The sequence below is a fragment of the Eleutherodactylus coqui genome, chromosome 9, assembly GCF_035609145.1.
Source record: "Eleutherodactylus coqui strain aEleCoq1 chromosome 9, aEleCoq1.hap1, whole genome shotgun sequence".
Lineage (NCBI taxonomy): Eukaryota > Metazoa > Chordata > Amphibia > Anura > Eleutherodactylidae > Eleutherodactylus > Eleutherodactylus coqui.
Window position 1 is genome coordinate 119,024,302 of NC_089845.1, and position 12,333 is coordinate 119,036,634.

General features: G+C 43.9%; 1 protein-coding gene across 2 annotated transcripts in view; it reads left to right on the forward strand.

The window, feature by feature from the left end:
* RIDA (reactive intermediate imine deaminase A homolog) overlaps nt 1–12,333 on the forward strand; it is a 34,192-nt gene that overhangs the window by 836 nt on the left and 21,023 nt on the right. Inside the window, exon 1 of one of the 2 annotated variants that reach the window (XM_066579017.1) lies at nt 7,911–8,034. The exons of the other annotated variant lie outside the window; for it this stretch is intronic. Coding sequence (XP_066435114.1) covers nt 7,937–8,034 — 98 coding nt within the window. The 5' untranslated portion in view covers nt 7,911–7,936. Of the gene's footprint in view, nt 1–7,910; nt 8,035–12,333 lie in introns of those variants that run through there. 2 annotated transcript variants of the gene reach the window in all.

The following is a 12,333-nucleotide window of genomic DNA, read 5'->3' on the forward strand; positions in this document are numbered from 1 at the left end:
GACCGCACAGAAGCCCTGCGGTCCACCGAGGGAGAAGATCCCGGCGGCCATCTTCAGCCGGTAAGTAAGAAGTCACCGGAGCGCGGGGATTCAGGTAAGCGCTGTGCGGATTTTTCTTTAGGTCCCTGCATCGGGGTTGTCTCGCGCCGAACGGGGGGGGGATTGAAAAAAACAAAAACCCGTTTCGGCGCGGGACAACCCCTTTAAGAGAACAAATAGAATTTTCTTGATATCCCTTTAAGGAAGGGTCACAGAAAGTATGTTTAAAGGGGTTGTCCCGCGCCGAAACGGGGTTTTTATTTTTTCAACAGCCCCTCCGTTCGGCGCGAGACAACCCCGATGCAGGGGTTAAAAATAAAAACCGCACAGTGCTTACCTGAATCCCCGCGCTCCGGTGACTTCTTACTTACCTGCTGAAGATGGCCGCCGGGATCTTCTCCCTCGGTGGACCGCAGGGCTTCTGTGCGGTCCATTGCCGATTCCAGCCTCCTGATTGGCTGGAATCGGCATGTGACGGGGCGGAGCTACAAGGAGCCGCTCTCCGGCACGAGCGGCCCCATTCAGCAAAGAAGAAGACCCGGACTGCGCAAGCGCGTCTAATCTGGCGATTAGACGCTGAAAATTAGACGGCACCATGGAGACGAGGACGCTAGCAACGGAGCAGGTAAGTGAATAACTTCTGATAACTTCTGTATGGCTCATAATTAATGCACAATGTACATTACAAAGTGCATTAATATGGCCATACAGAAGTGTATAGACCCACTTGCTTTCGCGGGACAACCCCTTTAAGGAATTGTATTAAAATTATTCTCTACGTCAGGGGTGTCAAACTCATTTTCACCGAGGGGCACATCGGCTTCTGGCTGCCTTCAAAGACTATATAGTAAGGGCTTGTTCACGTGAGCGTATTTCTGCAGTGTATCATGTGCATGATTCTTGCCCGCATACTATGCAGTGAATAAAGAAAAGTATTGTTTTTTAATGAGTTCATTCACTTGAGCGTATATTTTCACGCAATGTGCAATTGTGTAAATTTGTTGCGTATTATGCACTGCGCTAGGCCATCAAAATGAATCGGTCGGCACAAATACGCAGTATTCAGTCCATATTTGTGCACCGTTTCAATTAGCCTCGCTTCGTTCTGTTTTGCACGCACAAATCCGCAATATATTTGCATACAGAGAATCCTACCAGAGCAGCCGAAAAACACAGGCGTAAGTGATTTCTGGTCTCGCAAATACGCGGCATACTTGCACTACTGAAATGCACTTACACCCATATGAACAAGCCCTAATAGTGACTCCCATAGTGGCTGCAATAGTAAGTGTCCCTTATATAGGTGGCCTCAAGATTAATACTGCCCCCTCTCCTTAGTGGCTCCAGTAGTAATAGTGCCCCCTATATTATTCCCAGTAGTAATAAGGATGCGCATACCCTGAAAAAAAGACGGCTAAGGGGCGATCAAATAACTATGTATAAATACATGAGGGGACAATACAAGGATCTCTCCCATGATCTGTTTATACCCAGGACTGCAACGGTAACAAGAGGGCATCCTCTACGTCTAGAAGAAAGCAGGTTTCATCACCAACATAGAAAGGGATTCTTTACTGTAAGAGCAGTGAGACTGTGGAACTCTCTGCCTGAGGAAGTGGTGATGGCAAAATCCATAGGGGAGTTTAAAAGGGGACTTGATGCTTTTCTAGAGGGGAAGGATATTACAGGATATAAATTTTAGGTGACCAGTGAGTTGTTGATCCGGGTACACAGACAGGTAGGAACTATTAGAGGTTGATCCAGGGATTGCATCACAGAAGGGAAAATAAAAAATTTAAAACAATCACAGAAAATGGCCGTTACTTACTGAGTGAGGAGTGCATATTGATGCATCCTCCTCTCACCATGCAGGTAGCTGACTACCAAATGGAGGAGCCAATAACACCTGTGCAGGACACCGATAAAACACCCACTCACACTGCCTCCTGATAATGAGGGGGGTGGATGCTTGGCGTACACTCCTACACATAGTAGATACAGAGTGTCAGACCTTCTGATATATGTAGTTCACCATGCAGACCAGCAACCTATTAATGACGCCATGATAATTCGGCCGGTTGCCCTGCATTTCCATCAGTGAACCACATTGGTACTGCCACCCTGGGCTCCCCCTGGAGTCTTAATGCCACACTGCATGTGAATGATAGATAATTATTGCAAGGCATTGGTTGGATTTTGGCCAAGAGTGGCTGTCTTATCGGTGTCCTGCACAGGTGTTATTGGCTCCTCCATTTGGTAGTCCGCTACCTGAATGGTGAGAGGAGGATGCATCTATATGCACTCCTCACCCAGTAAGTAACGGCCATTTTCTGTGATTGTTTTTAATTTTTTTATTTCTCCTTCTGTGATGCATTTATATTAGTGTAGGGACCCACTACAACGCAAGGAACCGTGAAGTGGTTAGTGGGCTCATGTATCTTGGCCAGAAGTTTCATCTGCATTCAAAACTTTTTAGTCATCTATATTTTAGGATAGACCCCTATCTGATGCAGTTATCCAGACACTTGAACAAAGCAGGAAGAGTGTAGCCAACTCGATTTACAACAAAATATGTAAAACAATTTGATCCAGCTATAATCCCTAAACCCTCACCAACCAGACATTGCCAAGATCTTGGATTTTCTCTTTCGGGCCTGGAAAAATGCCTGGGACTTGGTACATTAAGGACGAAATCCGCCACGTTACCCGCAGCTATTAGGTTCTATTGAACCTAATAGTACAATGCTTACGGTGCGGAATTCCACGTCATGCGGGACGTAGGACGCCGTATCCGGAGGTAAATATTGGGGTCTCTGGGGGGGCGCTGTGACGGGCTTCACCGCGGAATTCTGCGGCGGAACCCATCACGGCCATGTGAAGATGACCTAAGGGTACAGATCTCAGCCCTTAGTTCGTACTTTGATCAGGACCTGGCTGAACATTTCTAGATCAAGAGGTTCATGAAGGCTGCCAGCAGGTTATTACCTAAAAAATGTAAGCTAAGATATTGCTATTCATGAATGAATAGCTAAGGGCTATGTGTCATTGGCTGAGTGCTCAGCCAATAGCTAAGCACTAGCTGTTATTGGCTGAGCCCTCAGCCAATCAGCACAGCCCTTTCAGGAGGCGGGGATTTTTAAATCCCCGGCTGCTGAAAGAGCTTAACAGCAGTGCAGGGGAGCCAGCCGGAGGACGCGTCTGAGCGCCGGAGAGGTAAGTAACTTACAAAAAAATTTTTTTTTAACACTTATTGATGATCATCGTGGAAGGGCTTCTATTTCAAGCCCTTCCCCGATAATCATACTGCGGGGCTTGGCAGAAAGCAGTGCTTTCAATGGGATCGGCAGCAGTGCCAATCCCATTGAAAGCAAAGGGATAGAATGCCGCGGACTTCTGCCACAGCTGTGGCAGAGGATTCCTTCATCCCCGCGGGGATGCCACAGCTGTGGCAGAAGTCCACGGCATTCTCCCTATGTTTTCAATGGGGCTAGCGCTGCTGCCGCTGGCCCCATTGATAGCACTAGCGATATACCGGTTCTATTCCGGCGTTTTCTTGCGCTTCGAGGCGAGAGTTTTCTTATGCTCTCGCAGCGCAAGAAAGAAAATATCGCCAGTGAGTGTCCACCCTAAAACATGAAAAATCTCTCTTGGAAAGCGACACTCTTTGTAGCCATCGACACAGTGAGGAGTTGAAGAAATCTAAACCCTCTCTATAGGAGATCCATACTTAACTAGCTTGGATTACAGAATTGTCCTCCTCCTAGATCCCTCCTTTTGTACTAATGTGGTTTGTGAATATCATAGAATGGTAGGGTTGGAAGTGACCTTCAGGGTCGATGACTAAATCATCCCAGACAGTTGTCTTTCCAGCCTCTGTTTGAAGACTTACATTGAAGGAGAACTCACCACCTCCCATGGCAACCTGTTCCACTCATTGATCACCCTCAGGCCACCTTCACACAGGTGTCAAAATTATGCACGATTTGGGTGTTGTAAGACGTAAAAATATGAACCCCATTCTTTTGAATGGGGACATGTACATTAGCAATGTTTTTCTGCATGGCACTGCAATGCCGGAAACAAATTGCAGTATTTTCTATCTTCCTGCGTGCTCTCGCATCGCAGCACTCATTGTTTTCAAGGAGTCGGCAGTAGCATTGCGAGATCTCTCATTGAAAGCAATGGGAGAAACCACGATGGTCGCAGCTGTGGCAGAGGATTGCTTCTTCCCTGAAGTGATGCAAGGCTGTTTTGACATGAAAACTTTTGCATTCTTTGGGGAATTCACTTGGTGGGGGGTGCGATGTGGGGATATGATTCATGGCCTCATATCACGCTTGCCAGTATGAAGTTTGCCTCACTGTCAGATTAGATATTAGAAAAAACTTTGTCTCCTCCCTTTCAGTTCCCTCCCATTGCTTCTAGTCTTTCCTTGTACAAATGAGAATAGGGCTGATCCCTCTGCACTGTGACAGCCCTTCAGATATTTGTAGACCGCTATTAGGTCTCCTCTCAGCCTTCTTTTTTGCAAGCTAAACATTCCCAGATCCCTTAACCGTTCCTCATAGGACATGATTTGCAGACCGCTCACCATCTTGGTAGCTCTTCTCTAAACTTGCTCCAGTTTGTAGGTCTTTTTTTAAATTGTTGTGCCCAGAACTGGACACCGTATTCCAGATGAGGTCTGACTAAGAATCCCAAGAAGATTTTCTCTCCTCCTTCTTCCAGAATCCTGTGATCCAGAAGGAGAAAAAATTTCATACCTTTAGATGTTTAATGAAGTTTAGTGAATTCTGAAGTATGTGGGAGTCTCCAAACTCTGGAGGAAAGACCCCCAACATCTACATCCATTTTTGTGTCCCAAACGAAGGAAAGCAAATTTCTAGCAGATTGGATAAAATGAGCCATCTGCCTGGCTTAAATCCAAGGGGCCTTGGCTGTCACCTGGACTAAAAAGACCAAAGCTTCCATCGAGCAGATCTATAGACTTATAACATGGTCATCTCTTCACACATTCACAACGCATTATAGCCTCGACTTATTCAATGGGGATCTTGCCTTTGGGAGAAAAATTCTCCTTGCTGTAGTAAGCCTTAGTCCCAATGTCCACGGGCGGATTAGATTTGCGGGATCCGCACGGGTCACCCATGTGGAAGATCTGCAAATCAAGCCACCCATAGGGATACATGGGTATCCACATTTGAATTAGAGCATGTGGATTTGATTTGCGGACCTTTTGGTCCGGAAAAGAAATTGCAGCATTCTCCATTTCAGTGCGGATCCCTGACTTTATTGACTTCAATGGAAGCCGTATGATCCGCGGCCCATCCGCAATTCAAAGCAGGAGTTAAATAAAAAACAAAACTCCACTGCGCATGTGCGCTTCCACACACGTCTGCAGTGGAAAAGATAGAAGATGGGTAAGTAAAAGACTCGCAGTGTCCTCTCCCACAGGCAGATTCAGATTCTGCTGCGGGCTCCCGCATCTGGAATCCGATCCGCCCGTGGACTTGAAGCCTTAGAGTATATGTTTGTGACACAACTCCTGTGGTGTTGTCATGGAGGGTGAATTGGAGGGGTAAAAAATATACTTACCATTATTTCGGCTTCTAAGAAACCCTCAATGACAGCAGACTTATTACCCACCCTTCATGTGTAAATAAATTCTTTAAGAATGTAAGCCAGCCTGATGGATGGAGTGGGGAGAGGCTGTTTAACTTCCCCATTTTTTCCTTTCCCATTATTGAAGAGCGGATATCAATCTTCTGTCGTGCTGTCGTTGATGTTTTCCTAAAAAACAAATTAACTGTAAGATTAATTTTACTTCTTCTTTTTTTTATTTCTGCATTTATGACCATTACTAATATGTTCAGAAAAGTTCCAGTGAACGTCTCTGCAGTACTATAGGGTTGGTAAGCCATAATCAAGTTATCACTGCACTTTGTAAAACCTTGTGTTAATGATAGAGGGTTTGTACCTTTTGGTAGTTAACTAAAATGACTTTATTTATGCAAAAAAATGGCTCTAAAGTGCCAACACTAGGAGGCTCCCTTTTTTTCTAATTTGCTATTCGCTACCTGTTGTCAAGTGAAATCTATCTCTAGTAACAGAAATAACAAGTGAAAGAACAGGAACTGGATGGTCATGACTCATGCTACCCATTGAAGTCTAGAGAGCGCAGATAAAGGTGCGTTTAGACACAAAGATGGTCACTCAAAAGATGGCTTTTGAGTGATCATTTTGCATAAACTACTAATTGGTACTAATGTCTATTAGTACTAATTAGTAGCATGTAAGCCAAGGGGAGCTGAATTTATTCATAGGACCGCCCGCTGTTCTCTGAATAAATTCCTTTTGTTCTGCCGGCGGGGCTGACAGCTGAGACAATGTTATCAGCTCTTCCTCGCAGAACACAGTGTACGATCCGTCTTATCAGCTGTTCTGCTGAATGACTGATTTCAAGCCTAACTGAAATCTATTATTTAGCAGAACAACTGAAAGATGGACACATTTACATACAACAGATATCGCTCAGAGGATGGCTTTTGAGGGAATTTTGAGCAGTATTCATTGTGTCTAAATGGGTCTTAAGGGAGAATGATTGATTCAAACCAGATTGCTGACAGATAAAACTGAAAATCCATCTTACAGAGAGCAAAATTGGTGACAAATGTAGGATACAAGTCATAATTTGTTTGATGTCTATGCTTGTATTGTTTTCCAAGGCATTGCAGATTAGAGGATAGAAATCTTAGTAAATATTGTCAGTCAGAGTAAACTAAGGGTTTCTCAGCTCCTCCTCTAACTTACTCCTCTGTCCGATCAGGAGGACAGATAGCAGAGCAGGGAAAACTACTATTACAGTGGTCTGTATGCCAGTACTGGGGGTTGGTGGAGGCGATCAGCAGCTCTTATTAACAATGAGGAGGAATGGGACCAAGAGTTACTTAGAGCGATCTAAGAGATAGCTGTGTAGTATTGAGTAGACACAGCTATGCTACACAGCTTCTGAAAGAGGGGAGGGGGAGCTTATGTGGACTCATGACAGACCAGCTGATCAGTTCTAGGAATGCCCTTAAACCAGAAACTTGAATGTGAATGAATTGTAATATTTTTTTTAAATGCATGAAAATGATAATGCAATGCAAAAAAGTGCATAATTTTTTCTTCTTGCAGGGACTTGCATATAGTAAAATGTGTCTGTATTGATTTTTCATGCAGGACTGTTTCCATAGCTTTTAATCTCCTACCCGTTCACCTGCATGACTTGTGAAAGCACTTGAGATAAAAAGTATTAGGCTGCCTGACCACGGGTGAGTTGTCATTGCGTTATCCGCGGCGATAATCCTGCCTCGGATAACGCAGTGAATGCTTTTCATAGGCTTCCTGTGGAAAGCGCAGCCCGCCGTCCACCTGCGGAGTATCCTAGTGATTCTCCGCTCGCGGGATTCAAATTGCAGTGTGCTGCGATTTTCTGTGGTGAGCCTATCTATTAGTTCTATCTGTCAGTTCCCCCCACACTCCACGGCGGAATATTGCTAGCGATATTCCGCCTCGGCCGTGGACAGGGGGCCTTACACTTTATAGTGCAGCAGCTTCCCTAAACTCTTCAGTGCACTGTTAATGGGTGTTGATAATTCACAACACCTGGCAGCAGCTTTGCTTTACATGTAATGGGTTTGTGATGTTAAAGTAGAGGATGTAAATGGTTAATCCCACAACCCTCTCTTTACAGGGTTGCTTTTTCAGAAGGCGACAAGTGTTTATCATAAATATTTCTCAAGGTGATATTATTTTTATTGGCCAGGCTGAACCACTAAGAGCCCCGATCACAACTTGGGTGACTCCCTAAGTCAATAAGAATCAAAGGTTATGTCTGTTGCCGGAATGACAGACCATGGAGTTGCAGGGCGACGCTCCAGGGTGCAGAATGTCGTTCACGCTAAGACGTATCATTTACACACCGAGGGCACCTGTCCTCAAGGGGGTTTACAGGTAGGACTTCTGCCTCTCCACAATGTAACCAATTGTCGTCTTAGTACTTATGTATCGCCTGTGGCTTCATAAAATGTTGACATAGCAAACAACTAGAAGGGATGTGTGCTGAGAGAAACCCATCCGAGAAAGTATCATTACAGTTCATTCTATCTGAATACTTTTTATTCTGTTTTTTATTTATTATTGTTTCCATTTTTATTAGGAATATTTTAGCAAAGTTTCACATTTCACATCTTCCAGTTGTAGGTGCTAGGAGCCTTGTGTGCCGCAGAGTGTTTAGGCAGCAGAAATGCAGTCCTAACTCTCGCTCATGACCTGAAGGTTGCGAGTCCAATCCCCGCGTGGTTCAGGTAGCTGGCTCAAGGTTGACTCAGCCTTCCATCCTTCCGATAGTAAAATGAGTACCCAGCTTGGTGGGGAGTTATAAATATAAATATATTACCTGACGGCACTGTGGAATAAGTTGGTGCTATACGAATAACAAGATTTATTTTTTATCTTATACAATGACAACCAGACGCGGTAACTGTTAAGACTGCATAGTCGTTGCCACTGGTCTTCAGTAGCGTCGACATTTGTAGTATTACATGACAACATATGTGTTACCTCCAGCTGATGTCTCCTTTATATGCTGCCACCCTTATGCTGACTTTCTCTGATATGCAAAACCAAAAAACTGCTATCTTGGTGCCACTCTCCAATAAATGATGTAAGACAATAGGATGAAATATCCAACTTCTTTTTTTATTAAATGAATTAGAAGCCTAAAATACGCGTTTCGAGGTGAACCCCTTCATCAGTAAAGCTAGGTACTACATCACTCTTCGGACTGCAGGAATACGGACCCAAAAGTGCTGGTGGCATCAGGGGTGGAGAGGACCGGGGCTATGACACCAGGAGAAGCGAAAGTGGACCACCTTAAGGGTCCATTTTCCTGCAGTCCCAGCTGACTGATAAAGATGTTTACCACAAAACGCATGTCCTCTGCTGCCTATTAATCCATTTCATGAAAGAGAAGTTGGATATTTCATCCTATTGTCTTACGAGGTTTATTGGGCAGTGATGCCAAAATAGCATTTTTTTTGTTTTTGCAAATCTAATCTACCCATATCTAATCTGGTTGGTAGTACCACCATTGTCTATTTTTTGCAACACTCCCCAAGGTTTTTTCAATCCTGGTCATATATCTGGTACTCAAGCCTCATTTCAATCTATAGCGGCACATCTGAAAACATTGCGTCCTTTGCAGAATTGTCCGTGCTAAAGCTGTTGGGTCTCCTAGTAGTCTGGCACAATATGACAGGCCAGAAAGGGTCACTTAATGAGTATCAGAAGTTGAGCAGAACCTTGAAAGTCTGTAGTCTTGCTCTTGGGGATTTTGCAGAACCACAACCACATTTAGGATTATCATTTTTAGCCACCATTGTCTTATACACCAGAAATACTGTAGTATACATGTGGGGGAAATCGGTCTGCAACTTGGCTCAAACCTGCGGATTCACGTGGAAGTTAGGCCTCATGCACATTGGCACGCACGTATTTTGCTGCGGAATCCACCCATGCCTGCAGACATGAGGCATTGAAAACATTTTCTTACCTCTCCGGATCTAGTGCTGGTCTGCTTTGCCCTGGCTAGATCTTCTTTCTTCAGCACGGCGCATGCATTTAAAAAAAATTCTAAATTCCCGCGTGTCCGCGGCACGTCCACAGTGACAGCTGCGGGTGTGCCGCGGACTGGACGGCTTCAATTGACTTTAATTGAAGCCGTCCCTGCCGGATCCACAAGAAAATAGAGCATGCTGCGATTTCTTCCTGCATGTGCAATCTGCCTGCTGGGAAAAAAAACTGCATCTGCATGCTTCTAGCTGCTATGCGGACGCCCATGCATCCCCATGGGCGGCTTGATTTGTGGATCTCACCCTTGCGATTGTATTGCAAGCTACCTGGTGCAGTGTAGTGTTCAGCGACAATGACCGCCAAGTGAGTGTCTAGATGCAACATTGCAATCTGCCATATCCTTCCACCGTTTTGGAGTGCCACGCAGCTCACCAGCATAGATAACATCTCCACAGTGCCACCCATTAATGGTAGCATTCCTTCAAGACAAAGTTAGACTCTTTTTATACAAGCCTTGTAGCAATGACTGGGACTAAAAAGCAAAGCCAGACTCCACTGCATATTACCCAGAGGAGCATGAATGGCCATTTGAGTCTCCTCATCCACCGTCTAGGTGCTCTCCCTAAGGAGAAAAGATAGCGTTTCTGACTCTCTTTATATATGTACTTTGAGGAGCTGTTTATCACCTGTCAGAATGAAAAGTTACCTCTGTAACAGTAATTCTATTGGACGACACGTTTGTGGGTCAGAGATTCCTCACGTGTTCTCACTATGGAGCACTAACAGGATCAATGATCCTGTCTCTGGCTAATGCTCTGAGTCAATATAGAACAAAGATTACAACTTTCACTAGGAGCGGAGCTTCACAGTGTCCAGGCAGACGCACAATAGTCAGATATGTCCGATTCCCTAAGACGCATCATCTATACACCAACTGCCCCTGTCCGGAGGGACGTCTACAGGTACGAGGGCTGCTTCTCACTGGTGAACAATACAAGTGGCTGTATAACTTGCTGGGATGCTTTGTAGGGCTTCTACATTTGCATTTTGCTTGTTTTCTTGTATATTGTGATAATGTAGCGGCCAGGGTAGATGTACAACCATGTGTGTCGCCTCTCATGTGTTACTATTCTTATATTGTTTAACCTACTTTGCTGTAACTGATTGATCCCTGTACTTTCTAAGCTGTAAATTCCAAAGTTGGATTTTAACCTCTTAGTGACAAAGCCTGTTTAAGCACTAATGACCAACTAATTTTTCAGTTTGTTTTTTTTATCCTTGCATTCCATAACCTTTTTTTTTACTTTTTCTGTTGACACCGCCATATGAGGGCTTGTTTTTTGCGGGACAAGTTGTATTTTTTTTAATCACATCATTATGGGTGTACATATAATATATTTTATAACTTTTTTAGGGGGTGACGGGGGGGATTAGGGAAAAAAATCTACCATTTGTTTTTTTTAAATTTCGTTTTTACGGCGTCTGCATGTAAAATGAATAATGTGATAACGCTTTTTGGCTCAGCACAATTCCAATACCAAGTTTATACTGCATTTTTCATGTTTTGCTATTTTTATTTTTACACTAAAAACTTTTTTTTTTTTAAAGTTTGTCACCCCTCCACAGCACCATAAACTAAGTTATGGAGCTGGTGTGTGTGTGTGTGTGTGTGTTATATAATTTTTTTTCCCATACTCGCCTGCTTCCACAAGCCAGTGCTGTCGCCCTCCAAAGATCACTCGGGATGGAATTTTTTTCTTCTTGCACATGCACTTTTGTATACAAATCTATGGCTAAAGAGCACCATGATGGAGGACGATCCCACTGTTCTGCTTCAGATAACGCCATCGTTCGCATTGCCTGTAATGAAGACAAATCATTGTGTGAAGATAAGAACGAAAAAAATGTTGATCTGATATATCACACAAGTACCTTCTCATTGGAAAAATTAGAGTTAAACTTGGGTGGCAGAATTCAAAATGGCCGTCATGTTGGTGACACGACCTAACAAAAGTTCCACTCCCCCTGCAGCTTGTATGCAAAATTGGATCACCATCTGCCAAACAGTTTTCATTCTATATGGGTGTTTCCACATTTTTGAGACAACCCATAGAATGGAGAAACGCTATTAATATATATTAATATTATATATATTTATTTATTTTTTTCAATGGCTCAGCTGGTTGTGAAAACTCTGAAATCGCCAATCAGATATTTTAAAATGGGTATTGGGACCTAATGGCACAAATCTGCCAGTCTTTGCAGCTGTGGTAGAGTCCCACTTTAGGTGAGATGGTCAGCTTGACTCAACGAAGTCGTAGCCTTGTCTTTGCCTTATTATGGGTCTAGCAGGTTTGTCTGGGGTGGGGGTTCATTCTTTTAGAATACAAACTGAATTAGGGTTAATGTCCAGGGGTGGTTTTTCACCATGTATTACACATGTGTTGCATGCATGCATGATATGCGGTGAATAGAGACACGGAAAGTTTAATAATCTTTCATTCTTCCATGCACACCAGTGTGTGGAGACAGCGTACCCCTATGCAAGAGAAATAAATGGCAGCATGCTCTATCTCTCTGAGTATGATATGCAGCCTTTCTATGGGCTATGTATGATACTCTGCCCATACGCAGGCACTGCAAAGGGGCAGCGTTTCGATACACATCCCTGTTCTGAAC